This window comes from Xenopus laevis, chromosome 3S (assembly GCF_017654675.1).
Source record: "Xenopus laevis strain J_2021 chromosome 3S, Xenopus_laevis_v10.1, whole genome shotgun sequence".
Taxonomy (NCBI): Eukaryota; Metazoa; Chordata; class Amphibia; order Anura; family Pipidae; genus Xenopus; species Xenopus laevis.
This window is the reverse complement of record NC_054376.1, coordinates 121,285,150-121,304,220: the sequence shown is the minus strand read 5'-3', so window position 1 is coordinate 121,304,220 and position 19,071 is coordinate 121,285,150. Positions and strand designations below refer to the sequence as shown.

Genomic DNA, 19,071 nt, shown 5'->3' with positions numbered 1-19,071 from the left:
ATATATCTAACTTTCTTTCCTTTTAGTAACATTGGGATCAACCATAATTTTTCCGGCCAGGCTGGTAAAATAACAGCCAGATGGCAACCCTATTTCTGGGGATATTATACATGAGGTTGCCCCTGTGTTAATCTTACCATGATTTTTGGGGCTATTATACATGAGATTGTCACAAGTGTTCATCTTGCTATGATATCTGGGCAATTATACATGAAAATGCTACTGCGTTTCTTCTCCCCAATGAGTGGAGCACAAACATTTAACAGGCCTTTCCTCCAAAGATGTCCCCAGCCCACCAATGCTTTTCCTGCTTCCCTGATTTTTAATCACTGCAGTCGGAACCAGATTATTTTCACAATACTGGTACTGTGTTGTAAAAAATTAATTTTAGTTGTACAATACTTTGCCCTAAATAAATGTACCAGTTTGTTTGTAAAAAAAAAATTTAAGTTCAGTCCCATGACATTGGATTATTAATTGTTACCCGTGGCACATTTGCTTGGGGTGGTTAGTTGCAAATTTCTGCACCGGGGCCCCTTGGTGTCTAGTTACGCCACTGAGCTTGAAAAGACTTTGTTCATAAAAGTTACAGTAACTATATATATAAAAATATATATGTTATATTCCTTCCAAAAGCTTTTTACTAATATATAACTTGTTTACCTGCTTTAATAGGGTGACGGTTCTTTTACATATTTAACAGAAATGTTATAAAATGTAAAACATATTTTTAAAAACTTGGTTTCTAGAATTTTATTTGCAGTGCAATATTTTAGTAGAATTTATTTGAGGACTCCTTGCCAAATGCCATGATCCAGAACTTTATGTGACAATTTATAATTCACATTACAGGATGTGTGAATTAGTCACAAATGTCTTAAAGGAAAACTAAAGTTAGAGCGCCCGAACAGGGACTTGAACCCTGGACCCTCAGATTAAAAGTCTGATGCTCTACCGACTGAGCTATCCGGGCTTTGCTAGTGCTGTATTTTATGACACATTTTAAAGGTTTTTCTCGTAATATCAGTTACATGATATTTTAGGAATTTTCCATTATGTGTCCTGTTTTTCCACATTTCATGTCTCTTCTCTATTTAGCCTGTTGGACCATGACTCAACTTTTATGGCACTTTAGCTTTTGTATCATTTATTATATCCTTAATCATAATGCTTGCATCCACAGACTTATGAAAGGAATTCAGTTTGTTCATGCACTGACTTTTCTTTTACCACTGGATGAGTTAGGGGGGAAAACATGGTCTTCCTGTAAACAAAGCAGACAGTCTCTGGAATTAACTTCCTATGTGTGACCTTGTTCAACTGCATTTACTTCATATGTGCATGACAAAAGCTTTGCCCCGTGTGAGGATCGAACTCACGACCTTCAGATTATGAGACTGACGCGCTACCTACTGCGCTAACGAGGCACATGGAATCGCTCTCTGAACATGGTATGCTCCTCCATGCACCCGTAAAGAAAACCCACTGCTTTCAGAGTACAGAAAACCGCTCAGATGAACATTGACATAGTTTGTATAAAGAAACCCTCAGCTACACAAACAAAACCATGACCTAGGTTTGAACAGCATGTTACCACCCTAGTGGAGATGGCAGAATTGGCTTCACCATTATCCCTGCCACCACCAAAGAGACATAAGTACATGATTCCTCTGGGTAAAAAAGAACAGTTCTAGTCACTACATAGTTTTTAAAAATGTAAATTGTATTTTATGGTCTGGGGTTTAGTTTCTAACCAGATCTCAATACTAAAATGGGCTCCACCTTCTTCAGAACTAACACATAGAAAATGAACGCATTCCATTATAAGCAATGGCATAAGTGATCTGGATTAATTGCTGCACCAACTTGTGTTGAGATTATCAATGCTGCTGTGTTATAGTGAGTGCTGTAGTGAGACTTTTCATGATTACTATAAGATCCATACCTACTGGGCACCACTTGGCACATGGGAAATAGTTCTAGGTATAGGAATTCCTTAACTCCAGGGGACAGAGCAAAGACTAGAGGTGGTCAAATTTAACTGCTACATTTAGGACAGACTCAACTGAAAAGCAGAGTTGTCCTGTCATAGCCAGAATGCCCCTCAATCCCTTCCAGATTAATTCCCCTCCAGAGACTGGACATGCAGCTCACACAAACCCCTCCTGCAACATTCTCCCTTTCCGACAAAAACCGGTTGAAACATATAATCATGCAAAAATGATTTCTGGTGCAGTTTAGCAAGTCAACTTGTATTTAGCATGTCTTGACAGCAGGTGAGGGCCAGTGGCATAATTAGATTTTATTCATCTGCTGGGTCTGCTTCCACTGTCATTATGCCCCTGGTGAAAGGCATGGACCATAATAATAATAATAATAAATAATAATAATAATAATGGTAATAATATCATCAGTAGAAACAATGCTTGAATTCCAATAATGTGAGTTTAAATTTCACAAACAAGATAAATATCGTTACTTAGTGTGACCTTAGAATTCTGATGTGGAACTGTTGCGGGATAACTGATGCAAGGTCAAGATCATTTCAAAGTCATTAAATCTAACGGTACACAGGTGAGTTTATATGGCTTTGTGGAAAAGATGATCGAGCCTGCCTCTCCCTGAATGTGTGGGTGAATTTGCAAAACTAAGCAGTGAAATCGACTCTGATTGGCTGATACCATGCATGGTCACAGAGAAGAATGCGCTGGATAACTTTTTCTCCACTGCTGTTTATAAATATGTGCCATTAGCCTAAATAGTGATAAATGTATCCCTGGTGACATTGCTACCATACAGAACTTCATGTGACAATTCCAATTTCTGTAATTATTATGGTATGTTTGAATCAAAAAAGAGCTAGAAAACAAGCGCCATCCTGCTATGAGTTCTGGGGACATTATACATGAGGTTGCCCCTGTGGTTATCTTACTATGATTTCTGGGGGTATTATACATGAGATTGTCACTGTGTTCCTCTTGCTATGATATCTGTGTAATTATACATGAAAATGCTACTGTGTTACTTCTCCCCAATGAGTGGAGCACAAATATTTAACAGGCCCACCTCCAAAGATGTCCCAAACCCATCAATGCTGGTCCTGCTTCCCTGATTTTTAATCACTGCAGTCTGCACCAGATCCCTTGGTATCTAGTTAGGCCACTGAGCTTGGAAAGGCTCACTACTGTGAGTGCTTTCATGGATTGCTATATATATATATATATATCAAACACTGTACAAAAACCGCACTCACAGGACTTATTAAAGGTGCAAAATAAATTTCTGTTTATTTCAACATTTCAGCTCCTGTACTGGAGCCTTCCTCAGGTGGTGTGCCAAAGGAAGTCTCCAGTACAGGAGCTGAACCGTCGAAATAAACAGAACATTTTTTTGCATCTTTAATAAGTCCTGTGAGTGCGGTTTTTGTACAGTGTTTGGTTTACAATATTTTGGAATCCTGCACCCAGGCAGCTGCTCTCTGATTACAAGAGTGCTCCAGTTTACATATATATATATATATATATATATATATATATATATATATATATATATATATATATATATATATATATATATATATATATATATATATATATATATATATATATATACATATACATACATATATATACATATATGTATATATGTATATGTATATGTATATATGTATATATGTATATGTATATATGTATATATATATATGTATATATATGTATGTATATATGTATGTATATATATATATATATATATATATATATATATTATATTATATTCCCGCCAAAACTTTTTTTTACTAATATATAACATATTTAATGGAAATGTTATAAAATGTAAAAGATGTTTTTAAAAACCGGACTTCTAGATTATTAGTTGCAGTGCCAAATGCCATTATCCAGAACGTTATGTGACAATTATCTAATTGAGATTACAGCATGTGTGAATTAGTCACAAATGTCTTAAAGGAGAACTAAAGTTAGAGCGCCCGAACAGGGACTTGAACCCTGGACCCTCAGATTAAAAGTCTGATGCTCTACCGACTGAGCTATCCGGGCCCTGCTAGTTCTGTATTTTATGACATGTTTTACAGGTGTAAAATGATGTGTACTGTTTTTGCACATTTCATGTCTCTTCTCTTTTTAGCCTGTTGGACCTTGACTCAACTTTTATGGCACTTTAGCTTTTAAGTCAATTATTGTCTCCTTAATCTAATGCTTGCATTCACAGACTTATGAAAGGAATTCAGTTTGTTCATGCACTGACTTTTCATTTACCACTGGATGCAGTTAGGTGCAAAAACACGGTCTGCCTGTAAACAAAGCAGACATTAACTTCCTATATGTGCCCTTGTTCTCCTGCACTGACTTCATATGTGCCTGCCAAAATCTTTGCCCCGTGTGAGGATCGAACTCACGACCTTCAGATTATGAGACTGACGCGCTACCTACTGCGCTAACGAGGCTTGTATAAGCTCATTGTGAACATGGTATACTCCTCCATGCACCCGTAAAGAAAAACCCCTGCTCTTGAAGTGGAGAAGCTGACTCAGATGAACATTGACATGGTTTTTATGAAGAAACCCTTAGCTACACAAACAAAACCATGATCTGGGGTTGAACCGCATGTTACCACCCTAGTGGAGATGGAAGAATTGTTTTCACCATTATCACTGTGTAGTGCGAAATTAAACAGCACCATGAACTCTTGAAGTAGTTAAAAAGCCTTTATTTGTACTTTTGTGGGCATCACCGCAACGTTTCAGGCCATGCGGTCTTTTATCAAGCTTACTGACCAATTCTGAGTACAACAATTTATACCCTTAAACACCATCTAGTGGTCAATATAGTGAATAGATTATTTTTATAAAAAACACAAAACAAACAGGACCAACTGTAATAAATAAATAATATAGTGTCAATTAACAATTGACAATACATCAAACAAGTGGTACTCATAAGTGGATGCTTGGCACAATATAAATCACATCTGTAAAAAATAAAGACATGGATCATCATAATTAAAAAACTGTATAATTAGTTTAATATAATATTAAAAAGACTCTTCAAATCATCTAAAAATGGGATCTATTAGGTCCCTGGTGAAAGGCATGGCCCATAATAATAATAATAATAATATTTATATATCACAAACAAGATAGTAATTAGTAACTAGATTGGTTTTGGTCCACTGCTGTTTATACATGTGTACCATATACATTTATCACTATTTAGGCTAATGAGCCTAAATAGTTATAAATGCATACCTGGTGATATTACTACCATACAAAACTTCATGTGAAAATTCCTATTTGTATAATTATGGTATGTTTGAATCAAAGGAGAGCTAGAAAATAAGCGTCCTAACAGGGACTTGAACCCTGGACCCTCAGATTAAAAGTATTCATTCTTGATCCAATAACTTTGGGCACCAGTGGTTCTGTAAAACAGCAGATCAATTTATTGAACCCTTGGTATACTTCTCAATGGTCAATCACATATTCAAGATGTATGCTCAGATTGTAGACTCCGCGAACAAGTAGTGCAGCAGGTCATTTACACAAATATATTACTCAAGGATACTGTCTGATCCTTTGTTAGTCAGGTTTCTGAATTGAGTCGTCTTGCCTGCCTTTAGTGCACAATCCCCATTGATGGTCAATCTCACAGCTGGTCTCACACTCCAAGGATCTCTCTATCCCTGAGCCTAACCACTTGAGTCCCTAACCTGGCGGCCTTGTCACCGCAGGGTGCTAACCAGGGCCGGATTTACATAGTGGGCATTAGGCCCACTGCCATTTGTCGCCCCTGTCCCCTCCCCTTAATTTGTGCAAATTTTTATCATCTGGACTGAAGCAATGGGGATTGGCACATAGGAAATTTAAAAAATTATTGTATCTCCAGTGCATCCTCAGTATTTTTGAACCAATGTGGATGTGGTTGGGCAGCATGCTGCCCCCCTAAAATCCTGCCACCCTAGGCCCGGGCTTAGGTGGCCTTTCCAAGAATGCGTGACTGGTGCTAACCCATCACTAAACTCCTGTCACTCCTATAGTGTACTGAACGCATTTTAGGACATCATCGGGAGAACACATGCTCCTGTGTGTGCTCTCCTAATGAAGAAGCATGCAGATTTGCCTCTTATTATATTCACTGATCCCAAGAGATTGCAGTCACACCTCCATGCTGCCCTCATATGCTGTTGCAATCTCCCCCCGCGTGGCTCATTCCTCAGCCCACCCTCCTCAGCCCTCAGTACAAATGCTCTCCATCCTCAGCCCTCCTGCCTCAGACATGAGCTCCTAAACCAGGCTGATAGCTGAGGAGGGAGGATTGATGGCTGAGGAGGGAGGGTTGATGGCTGAGGAGGGAGGGCTGAGGATGGAGAGCATTTGTACTGAGGAGGACAGAGGAGGGAGGGCTGACAGCTGATGCCTGAGGAGGGAGGGCTGACAGCTGATGCCTGAGGAGGGAGGGCTCAGGAGGAAGAGCTGATGGCTGAAGGCTGAGTAGGGAGGACTGAGGACCCAGGACTAAGGTGCGACTGCAGCCTTTCAGGATGGGTGAGCGAAAAAGCAGACAATACTGCATTCCTCTGCTTTAGGAGATTGCATGAAGGAGAGTGATTTCCCACGAGGATGTCCTAAAATGCTTTCCACAATAGTGACAGTTTCTGACCTGATGCTTGCTCCTATACTGAGGCCTACCTCCAACTCAGGCCCTCCCAGCCACACACCACTTCCACCAGCGAGTGGGTGTACTAGAAAAGAGAGACAGAACAAATTACTCCCCCATCCCTTTGGAAAAAGGACCCAACCTAGCTGGTTAACACACTCCCTGGGGCATAGGAAAACCTTACACTCCTACACCTGACATTTAAATTCCCATCAGGGTTGCCAGGTTGGCAGTATTCCAGCTAAATTGGCTACTAATTTAAAGCCCAAGTGGGTTTTGAAAGTACAATTAGCCAAGGTACAGATTTGGGCTACTTTTTGGGCCTTTGGCTTGTTTGTACTTTGGAAACCAGCCAAAGTTTTTTCTTGCCCTAATGTGCCAAGCCTGCATCTCCCAATGCATGTTGGGTAATGTAGTTTTTGTTTAACAATTTGTCAACTAGCAAGTTTAATGTAAGACTACAATACCCAGCATGCAATTGTACTGACTTGTGTAGAAGTCGGGAGTTACCAGATTTTGGGCTCTGTACCACAGTCTCCCATCACTCTAAAGCATTCTCACATTTTCCTGTGACCTTGCTCAAATTTAGATAATTTTGGGGCAAAAATCTGCTGGCCACCAAAATGTCTAGAGGTTGATCTGTTTTACCAATGTTTATTGAAATGTTATATGTACTGTATTAGGGCCTTATGGGACCCCTACACCTCATGGGCCCCCCTTCTGTACTTATGCCCCTGGTGATGGGTGATACTGTACAGCGAACAGTGAGCATTTAAAAAATACTTTTTTTTTTTTAAATATATTCATTTATTTTTTAGACTTTTTTTCACTGCACATAATATGCTATTTTGGGCTACTTTTGAAGTGCATCTTGGCTAGTTTTGGCCTGGTTTTGTAGCTGACTTTGGCTGTTTTTGAAAATTAGACCTGGCAACCCTGCATCCCATGCAGAATTATAGCTTATAAACCTTGTCTATATTTCAGCGGTGGGTAAAGCCAGCTGACTGCCCTAGGCAACTCAGCTGGCCACCACACTACCCCCTTCCAAATGCACACATATGGGCAGTGACAACGCAGGGGGAAAGTGTGATGAGAAGCATTGGAAAGTTTTAGAAGGAGCAAGAAAGCCTGGAAAAAAGGTAGGCAGAAGAATCTCCAAGAGGTACCTGCCCAGCTCCCCCCATGGTTGCTTTCTAGACTGGTGCCTTTTCTACCTACTCCTAGTTCCAGCCCTACTTCATTTATACAGTTATAATACACAAAAGCCATGAATATCTTGTAAATGATATCCTTATAAACGGTGAGTTCTGATGTCATCAGTTATAAACGATGAGTTCTGATGTCATTTCTGTCACATGACTCACTGAAACTTGTGTATTATAATAAATAAAGTACCCCCAGTTGCAAAATATGAGGATATTAGAATTTACCTCGGAGTTCCATGACCTGTATAAAAACAATCGGCCTTCGGCCTCGTGTTTTTATATGGTCATGAAACTCCTCGGTAACTTATAATATCCTTATAATCTACAGTCTGGTCATTTCCCTATGGGACCAGACTGTAAATTATATCCTTATAAACGGCGCGTTCTGACATCAGAACGCGCCGTTTATATGTTACATCACTTCCGCCGCTGCTCTCTCCCTGCAGCTCTCCCTACACGCTTCCCCCCTCCCATCTGACTCGCAGGCTCAGATTTTACTTACAGCACAGTGCGCTCCTTTTCTCTCACTCCCTCTCAGATATGGCCCTTCATAGCTTCCGTCTCATGTGCTCCCCCTGCTGATCCCTGTCTGGCTCGGATCCCCCTCCCCTTGTTGTAAGTGCGGGGAATTTCATTGGCGAGGGGGAGGAGTAATTATCAAAGGGGTGATGAGTGGATTGCAGCAGGAGCAGGTATGCCGGTTTTCTGTGTCAGTCCGTGCTGGCTGACAGGCTGATTCTAGCTCCTTCCAATTTAACCAGTACTGCTCTGGTGCTGCTTCGAAATTCATTGCAGATGGGGAGGGGCTGACAGGAGGGGTGTGAAGCTTCTTGCACTGACACAGTCTCACTTTTGACTCCATGTATCTCTGTGTCCACGCTGTCTAACCCCCTCTCTGGTCTGTCTCCATTCTTTCTCACCAATTTTCACATAACCTCCCTCTCAACTTACACTCCCCCTCCCACCTCAGTCTCCAGTCCTGATTTAAGTTTCCCTACTTCCTTGGTCTTTCCCCTATGACATCACCTGTGGCAGGCAAGAAGGCAAGGGCAGAACAGAGCCAGACATCTTTGTAGATTATAATGCATAATGTACCCCCTGCTATAATTTATAAAGATATTAGAAGTCACCTCGGAGTTATGTGACCTGTATAAAAGCACACGGCCTTCGGCCTCGTGCTTTTATATGGTCACATAACTCCTCGGTAACATAATATCTTTATAAATTACAGTAGGGGGTACATTATCCACTATATATTTTACAAGAGGGGGTACTTTATTCACTATATAATACACTAAAGCCATTAATATCTTGTAAATTATATCCTTATAAACGATGACTAGTGATGTCATCAGTAATAAACAGTGAGTAGTGATGTCATTTTTGTCACATGACTCCCTAAAACGCATGTATTATAATAAATAAAGTACCCCTTGTTGTAAAATATGAGGATATTAGAAGTAACCTCGAAGTTCCATGGCCTGTATAAAAGCACAAGGCCAAAATATGGTCATGGAACTCCTTGTGATAATATCCTTATATTTTACAAAGGGAGGTAGTTTATTCACTATATAATACACAAGAGACAACTATATTCTTTAAAAGATACCCTTATAAATGGTGCTTAGTTATTAGGAGGAAGAGGAGCAGGAGGAAGAAGGTAATGCACGAGAGGTTATATGTTGTCCCAATAAATGTATAACTCATTGCCCTCTCCCCTGGCTTGTTCCCAAGATAGTAAAACATTTGTTGGTTTACCAGAAGGAAAGAGGGAAACAGATGCTAACCTCTTGTGTGTTGACGTGTTTTTTTTTCTTTCTACTTCCAGTATCTGCTGGCTTTTATTATCTATTTAAAATTCTTTTTAGCTGCCACAGCATTGCTCCATCGCGGGACATAAAGTAATTGGTCCCAGATTCTCATTTTTCCAGCAGGTTAATATTAGAAAAAAAGGAAAAGAAATGTGCCTATGAATTGCACCTTACCATCCACCCTTGTCCAGAGACTCAGTTATGTGTATATACATGGCGTGTATTAAAAGTAACTTTTAATAAATACCGATAAAATTAGTAGAAGTCCAGTGTGTCACCATTAAAAATAGGTTAGGTACAGGGAGGCGGAATACCAAGAGGTAGTGGGTTGGTATTACATGCATACAGCACTGTGTTTGCCAGGTAATTTTACAGCAAAATATAGTAGCATGATTAAATGTATATATTCAACATACAGGATAGGTTAGAAAAAGGGAGCAATGGATATATCACTCCATTTTGGTGTCTTGTCCAACAATCAACCTCACCGATTCTCCCCCATCAATACTGTCTAATACTAGTACCAGCGTCTTTTGCGCATGAATTATAGTAAGCTGCTGCACATAGACAAGAAACACTAGGTAATATGTGGTAAACAGGCACAATTTAACCAACCCTTGCCAAACCAACCCCTTCACCCGCAGTGAACACTCTCCCGGTCCTTGGTATGAGCGAGATTATCTAGTGGAAAAGCCACTAGATAATATATATAATGTATACTCCGGCGCCCTGCCTAACCAAGTTAAAAATGTGAGCTTCTCACAGGTTACCAGTCTATATTGGGTATTGCATCTGTAAGTGGGTCCTGATAAATGTAACCATCAGGTTGATGGACCAGGTTGTGAAGGACACACCATACCTTTATCTACAAAATCAGGCTCAAAGTTTTAGCAGTATGGAAATCTCTCCACTTGTTTGCAAGAATTGCAAAAGCACTTTTAAAAATGCCTCCTGCTCTTGATAGTTTATAGTCTAAAGTCTTTTCATTACACTTCTTTGAGTCCCTGAATATGGCAAGTCCAAAGGCATCATCCCTGATAAACATATAAGTAATGGCTTGGGCTGAGGAAGGGATAGAGAGTCATCACAGAAACTCCATCCTAGCACTGATTGCACTGACATTTATAATTCCATTACCTGAAGCCACTATTTGCTAGCATGATAACACTAATTTATATCCCATCGATTGCATTCAAGCAGTTTGGAAAATTGGTTTTCCTACAGAAATCATCTGCAATCTTCTGCTATTGGTGTTCATCTACCGAGGGCATAAAAATATCTCACAGCCATGACCAAATCTTGACACACATTTTCCAACTTGCTGTTTATTGTAGTCCAACAAGGAATTGGTAGTAGAAGGAAAAAGAAATTGCTGTCTTAAATAAATCTAGATGTACTAACTAAGGTGTCAGATGTACTAACTAAGGTGTCAGACCATGGGGTCAATTCCCTTTGTCACGTGCAGACTGGAGTGACTATGTGCACTGGGGCCTTCTGAATTTTTTTTTTGATGGGGGGGAGCAGGTCTGGATTGAGAATTAAAATAGGCCCTGGCATTTCAGGTACACAGAGGCCCAAGCAGCCCACACAGAGGCCCAAACAGCCCCCATCAGCCCACTAAATAATGACTTTCTATGGGACCTTATAGCAGCCCCTCTGGCATTTGCCAGAACTCGCATATTGCCAGTCCGGGCCTGGGGGGGAGGCACATTGTTGTTACATCCCAGGGTGTCAACAATGCAGGTGCCAGTTAATGTCAGTTCTGATACTTTTTTAATTTCACATGGTAAGCAGCAGATATTATTGGAGGACCAAACAAGAAGGGCGGGGCATGGGGCAGTTGGGCATCACTGCTCTAGAAGAAGTGGTACTGACTCGATGTGGCGGAGCAACGGGGGTGTTAAGTCTGCTTTTTGCCTGAAACAAAACTTCTTCAGTGCTTCTCTGAATAACTAATTTTTTTCTTTTAACCTGAACATAAAAATGGACACGATCAGCAGTTTGGTTTCCTCCTGTGCAGACTCAGTGGAGCCATGTGCTTAAATCTGCAAAGCCATTATTTTAACTCCAACTCAGCCAGTAAGGCACGTGGAGGAGCAGGATGTGGGCAGAGCCAGATTTGGGAGCAGAAGGGATAATAATGAATTGGCAGCAGTTGCATTTTTATACAGACACACATGCTCTACCCTGCTCTAAAACTAAGCATACTATTTTTTTAAAGATATATAAAATCACATAGTATACTCTTATTGATTAGCTTGCTGCAGCACTAACAGATTCATTAGCTAACAGGGTTTGGAATGGCCCAATCACCAGCTTGCCAGCTGAAGCAATCTCTTTTTGGGAGTACTGTATGTCCCCTTAAAGGAGAAGGAAAGCTATGGAGGCGTTTTATTGCCAATAGATTAGCTGCAATAGTGCAAGCTAGAATGCTATATTTAGTCTGTAGAATATTTTATTTGTTTAAGATAGCAACTGCAGTATTAGCTTGGTGTGACATCACTTCCTGCCTGAGTCTCTCCCTGCTCACTTATAGCTCTGGGCTCAGATTACAGCAGAGAAGGGGGGGAGAAGAGGAGCAAACTGAGCATGCTCACGCTCGGGGCAAGGAGGTTTAAGCTGAAAACAGGAAGACTGATACAGAAACAGAATTCACACAGACCTGTGGATAATATACCCCTCTCAGGACATTATAAGTCACATCTTCTAATAACTTTCCAATTTAAGGTAGAGAGATTCAATGAGTAATATTTAAGGGCTTAATTATTAATACAGTGCAATGTGTAGGCAAATTGCAATATTTTTTACCCTCAATTTTCATCACAATACCAGTGTACTGTGTCAGACTGGGCCCTCACCGCAGCATCAAAGGCCCCCCACCACAATGTTAAAGGCTCACTTCCTGAGTCGCAAACCCCCCTCTGGCCCCCCCATGCATACCTTTTTATTCTTGCAGCCATGATGGGGGTAGGGTTGCCACATTTTAGCCTGGTTGAATCCAGGCAAGGGGCAGGCCGTGATGAAATGGGGACAGGCTGTGCCGCTGCGTTGGGCAGGTGGTGGCATCAGGGGCAGGTCTTTGACCTTGCGATCAGTGATTGGCCAATCACAGTGTCAATCATAGGGAATCCTGCCTGGTTTTCTTAATTTGGAAAATCAGACGGACAGTTTTGACACGGGCAGCCCTTCAAAAACCAAACAGGTGGCAACCCTAGGTGGAGGCCAGGTAGGGAGGATTAGGAGCAGTGGGGATGGGATCATGCCTGGCTAGCCCAGAGAACAATGTCAATGAAGGCATTAGAATCCAGTAGGCACGAAACTCAGGCATTTTACTTTAATTTTCATTCTGCAACATTTCCTCACTTTTGCATTTGCCTAAGGTCCCATACTTGTATTTCCAAGAACTTTTGAATTTTGTTCCATATGATGGTGGCTCTGAATCATAAAAAACCTATTGGCTTAGACAACATGAGGGTAAATGTATAAACAATGGTGCTAATTTGCATTGGTGCAGGTGCTCTGATTTTACAATTTATAGCAGGCTGTTCAAAACTAATTGGTGAAGCTAGTCAATAATAATGCAACCACTAACTGATTTATAGATGATGGGGCATACGAAAGCATAGTTACATCATAAATGCTGATAAATACATGGTGGAGATTTATATTAAACTAACTCAGACATGCTTTCAGGCAATAATACTGTAAACTTTAAGGTCAATTAAATCAAATAATTTTAAAGGGCCAAGGGTTCTTTAACAGAATCTCTTTAAAGTGCAAGGAAAGGTGAAATATAGTAAGGACTTCAGGTAAAGGCATTCCTCATTACAGGCTATCAGTGTAATTTCACTGAATTGTGCCACTGATTAAAACAGTCTTAGGCAATGATTTCCCAAAAGCTTGAAGTATAGAAAGACGCTACCCAGAAGTCACCACACTGCTCTCAAGACCAAGACTGCAACGTGTGCGCAATAGATTTTGGTTCAGCACATTCACATATCACATGTTTCATGAACACACTTTCATCCACTGGAGCCATAATACGTCCAGTGATGTGATCTAGTTAAATATGGAGGATGTGATCTCCTAATGGAGCAAAAAAAATACACAGAGGGATTATTGCCTTTATAGAAGGTTTTTTAAAAAATGAACAAAAAAGAAGGTAGCTATCTGGAAGAGGGGAATGTGACTATTTAAATAAGCCACTTACTAAAAACAGGATTTCCTTGTCCTTTAAATTCAGAAGAACAACATCCAAAAACTGGCAGGGCTGTTGGAAACACTCAACTCTGAAAGCACGAACAGCGTAAATATGTTTTTATCTTGGTTGTTTCCGCTCTAATTCTGCCAGAGTATAAATCCCATAACTGTACTCTACATAGAATTATTCCTTAGCTATGGAGTCCGGATTCCACACCAGTCGTGACAGGCTGCACAGTGACTCTATGTACTCAGGTAATGCCCATCTGGTTCCCTTATTCTGAGTAAAATAGATACATCTGGTAACTTTTAAACAAGAGCTGTGAGTCATAAAGTGTTATATGTTGATTTTTTTAAGGCATTTATCTCTGTTATATATCTCTATTATTCTCAACGCCCCGGGACTACACCCCACTGCCCCAGATTAAATTTTTCCCCATGAAACATATCCAGGATTGTTGTGTGCATGCCATTTTGATTATAATATATAATTATAATTGTAATTGTTGATGAGGAGATAATGGATCAACAAGTTGTGATATTAGAAGACTGATGTTATTATGAAAATGTGGGACTTTTGGTGAGGGAGGTCCTGTAGGCATGTGAAGGGGTTACTAAGGAGAAACAAAGTCTATAACGGGTGTCCCCAAACTTTTTTACTTGCAAGCCACACTGAAATGTAAAAATTGTTGAGGAGCCACACAAGCATGAATAGGATCCTGAAGGTTTCCAAAAAAAATCACTTTCTTTGGTTATTCCGTAGGAGGCTTTTGTGTCATCATGCCTCTACATGTTTTCTACAAGTCAGGAATTTAAAAATGAGCACCTGCTTTGAGGCTACTGGAAGCAACATCAAAGTGGTGAGCAACATGTAACTCAAGAGTCACTGGTTGGGGGTGGTCATTAGGAATGAACAAAGTAGTTGATTTGGAGACTATTTTGAGATAAGGCTTGAAATCCAAGAGTATATAACAAAGAGGCATTTGGATTCTTAAGATTTGACAGACAAGGAAATATTAGGACAGGATACATAGAATTGTGTGTCATTAGCATTAAGATGCTACTCTAAGCCAAAGGAGCTGATGAATGATCGAGGGATAAAGTATATACAGAGAATTGCAGTGGTCATAGAACAGAACCTTGAGAGACCACAACAGAGGGTTCAAGTAATGTGGAGGTATCATTGAGGAGAAGAAAAGGAGCAATAGAGGACACGTGTGACTGGATCCAGGTAAGTGCTGCACACTGTAAGGTAGAGACGGATTCCACAAAGGAGCTGATTATTAACTATTTTTATTATTAAGTAGCAGAGAGGTCAGGTAGTATTAGAATTATTCTTCAGATTTAGCAGCAAAACTTCCCTGGCGACTTTGGTTAGTGTGGTTTCAGTGGTTAAATGGTTTATAACTGCACATTTTAAAGGTTTAGATGGATACTGAAGGTGAGGGATATCATGGTGTCTGAAAGGGGACTAAGGATCAAGTGAGGGTTTTGTAAAATCATTGCAAAGAGCTATACCTTTAGAAGGAGAACAGAGAAGTGTTCAGATTTTGTTCTGATCAGAAGCCTTTGGATGCCCTTCCCCATCACCTTCCAGAGCAGAGCAACATAAGAACACATCTCTTACTGACAAGGAACTGACTAGTAGGTGGCGCTGTTGTTACAAAATTCCCTATATTGGCAGGTAACAAAAAGCTTAAAGGGATACTGTCATGGGAAAAGAGAAAATCACCGGCACAACAGGATATTTCTAGCAGGGAAACCCTTGCTCATTTATTTGCTGATGCAACGTTTCGGGGCATAACCCCTTTGTCAAGCATACCGGGAATCAGTGCTCATACTATTTAAAAGCATATCAATTAGACATAATTGGTTAAGTGATTACATAATTAAGTGATTATATAATTTAGTGAAAAATAAATACATAATAAGTGTAAAAGGCCATAAATACATAGTAGGCGTCTCAAAAAAGTGTAGTAAAAATTGTCCCAAATATCCATCAGAATAAAAAATCCATCAGAATAAAAAAGTTAAAACACCATAGCGTGTCCTGTGTGGTGTTAATACAAAAAAAATTTTTTCTCAGTTCCAAGTGTATCCTTCGAATAGTGTGCCTTGTGGATGATTCAAATAAAAGGTATCCAACAGGGTAAAACATACTAAAATGTCCAGTGCTATAAGAAACAGTGTAACAATATTAACGTTTAATTTAACTGGCACTAAGTAACAATGTTTCATAGTACACACAATCAGTTATGTTTCTATCTTACCCTACTCGTATGGAGAGGAAAATCTTTCCCTGAGGCATATCAGCAAGCTCTTTATCTAGAAGAGAGAGGTTCAAGGGGTTAATAATAATTTACTACACTTTTTTGAGACGCCTACTCTGTATTTATGGCCTTTTACACTTATTATGTATTTATTTTTCACTAAATTATATAATCACTTAACTATTTAATCACTTAACCAAATATGTCTAATTGATATGCTTTTAAATAGTATGAGCACTGATTCCCGGTATACTTGACAAAGGGGTTACGCCCCGAAACGTTGCATCCGCAAATAAACGAGCAAGGGTTTCCCTGCTACAAATATCCTGTTGTGCCGGTGATTTTCTCTTCTCCGATTGTTGTGGAGGCTGCCAATACCTCCTTCATCTAGCACCAGGTGTCACGAGATTTGGACGGCCAGGGTGTGCGAGGTGACTTCTCTCTTCTTCCTACTGGAATACTGTCATGGGAAAACATCTTTTTTTCAAAACGCATCAGTTAATAGTGCTACTCCAGCAGACGTATGCACTGAAATCCACAGATTTTTTTAATATTCAATTTTGAAATCTGACACGGGGCTAGACATTTTGTCAATTTCCCAGCTGCCCCTGGTCATGTGACTTGTGCCTGCACTTTAGGAGAGAAATGCTTTCTGGCAGGCTGCTGTTTTTCCTTCTCAATGTGATTGAAGGAGTCGCAGTGGGACATGGGTTTTTACTATTGAGTGTTGTTCTTAGATCTAGCAGGCAGCTGTTATCTTGTGTTAGGAAGCTGCTATCTGGTTACCTTCCCATTGTTCTTTTGTTTGGCTGCTGGGTGGGGGGAAAGGGAGGCGGTGATATCACTCCAACTTGCAGTACAGCAGTAAAGAGTGATTGAAGTTTATCAGAGCACAAGTCACATGACTTTGGGCAGCTGGGAAATTGACAATATGTCTAGCCCCATGTCAGATTTCAAAATTGAATATAAAAAAATCTGTTTGCTCTTTTGAGAAATGGATTTCAGCGCAGAAATCTGCTGGAGCAGATTCATTTTGAAAACATTTTTTTTCCCATGACAGTATCCCTTTAAATAACTATGAAACGGAAAGAAATGACTAATGTAAGTTTACGTGCTTAGAAAAGCAACTGATCAATTTTAAATTAATATTTTCAAAGTGTTACTTATTTTTAATAAATGGCGCAGCTGCATTTCCCTATATTTATAATTTTGTTATTAGCTAAGAGTAGCCCTGAACAAATGTACACTACTTTTGCATAAAGCATTGTGCATTCAAAGGGGACCTATGTCCGGCTCAATCTGAAGAGAAACCAGTTCCTTCTGGACTGATGTAGCATCATTAATCCATCTATTTCTAAACATCATACATGTACTACTCTATTTTTTGGCAGATCACTCCTGGACGGAAATTGGTAAAAAAAAAAGTACATTATCATTTATTATGGAAATTCAATCTGAATTCCAATGGATTGTCCTATATGAACGGCAAATTCAACATAAGCAATGCAACATCTTATGACTTACTAACCGATTCATCTTGCCAACTATGTTGCAAAAAAATCGAAGACTTCCAACTGTCATATTTTAATTCTACCATTATTAGGGTGTGGTCTTTCTTCTGTTTTGGTCTCTTCCTCTCAAAGTTTTTCTATCCTCCCTCCTCTCCCTATAGCATTCCGTACTCTTCTTAATTTCTCCTTTTGAAATAATGATCGTTTGAAAATGTTAATTAAAAAAATAAGTTAATGTAAAATTGCTCAGAGTGAACTGAGCAGAAAGAATTACATATATCTTATATGAAAAAATCTAAAAAAATCTATAATATAAATTACAAAAATGCAAATAGGAGCACTATAAACAATCTTACAATAAGTTCTCATTTAGGCTATACGTACCTAGAATAGATCTTTCTAAAATGTTTAATCTTATTTGCCTTTCAGTGAAAGAGTGGTTTTCTTCCAGGCAAAAACCATTAGTGGGTACCTACTGCCTGCTGGCACTTGCATACATACTTATCCTGGCTCTCTTCATAACAGTGATAACCAAAAGTAAGTAATAACCCATATTACAGATAAAAATACAATGGGGTACATTTGCAAATATATATGCAAATAATACCAACCAATCAGCATTAGTTTTGAGAACCTTACAACATGTTAGAACAAAGAGTATGGCCGATGTTGCTTCTAACAGGTGCAACAGGTCCTTTAAAGGAGACATTTTGTGTAACAAATAACATACCCAGTGCATTATAATCATTTAGATATCGAAGAATTGTACTTAAAAATGTAGTGTTTTGGGCTGATTTATTGGATATTTCTGCAAAAACCCTAATAATCCCTCCCTTACCTTCCACTTCCTGCTCCCTGAATTCCCAGGCTGTGCACTCAGCTCACTGCACTGTAGGACAGGAACCAATCAGCAGCTAGCAGGACCTGATAGGGAACTGAAGCCTGTCTGTGCTTGTGTGACTGCAGGGCTGTGATTGGCTGTCCTCCTCCTACTGTGCTTCTGGAAGCGACTGTTAGGACACGCCCACCCCTCATTTGAAACACAGACAGGGGCCAGAGAACATCTATAGGGAGCTCCAATAAAGGGGCTATTTTTAAAGATAATATTAATTTTTAACACCATGTAAAAGCAACACCATATATTACTCATAATTGCCTACAAAAATAGGGTTTTTTCATTTATCGTATATGTCTCCTTTAATTTACAAACAAGCAGGACTTGCAAAATTGTAGGCACGGTTTGGTGGATCATCATTGGGGTTTTAGTATAATGCGACTTACTGTAGTGGATGATAGGTGTGGTCATGTGTTTATGGTTTTTTTGGTTTTCCATTGCAGTCCTATTCTAATTATTAACTGGGCCCATTGGGAACCTTAACCCCAGATACACTTCAAAAAAGCAGGTT

General features: G+C 39.6%; 1 protein-coding gene and 4 non-coding genes across 7 annotated transcripts in view; 1 reads left to right on the top strand and 4 right to left on the bottom strand.

Annotated features, from left to right (window-relative positions):
- Positions 1-19,071, top strand: part of clec4e.S (C-type lectin domain family 4 member E S homeolog) — a 40,864-nt gene that overhangs the window by 930 nt on the left and 20,863 nt on the right. The window contains exons 1-2 of one of the 3 annotated variants that reach the window (XM_041588852.1): positions 12,888-14,139; positions 18,095-18,202. In XM_041588852.1, coding sequence (XP_041444786.1) covers positions 14,082-14,139; positions 18,095-18,202 — 166 coding nt within the window. In that variant the 5' untranslated portion in view covers positions 12,888-14,081. Of the gene's footprint in view, positions 1-12,887; positions 14,140-18,094; positions 18,203-19,071 lie in introns of those variants that run through there. The other 2 variants (XM_018241972.2, XM_018241971.2) reach the window with 2 other exon arrangements.
- trnak-uuu lies at positions 901-973 on the bottom strand. The gene has a single exon. It is a non-coding gene; the product is annotated as a tRNA-Lys (tRNA).
- trnam-cau lies at positions 1,355-1,427 on the bottom strand. The gene has a single exon. It is a non-coding gene; the product is annotated as a tRNA-Met (tRNA).
- On the bottom strand, positions 3,980-4,052 carry trnak-uuu. Its single transcript has one exon. It is a non-coding gene; the product is annotated as a tRNA-Lys (tRNA).
- On the bottom strand, positions 4,387-4,459 carry trnam-cau. The gene has a single exon. It is a non-coding gene; the product is annotated as a tRNA-Met (tRNA).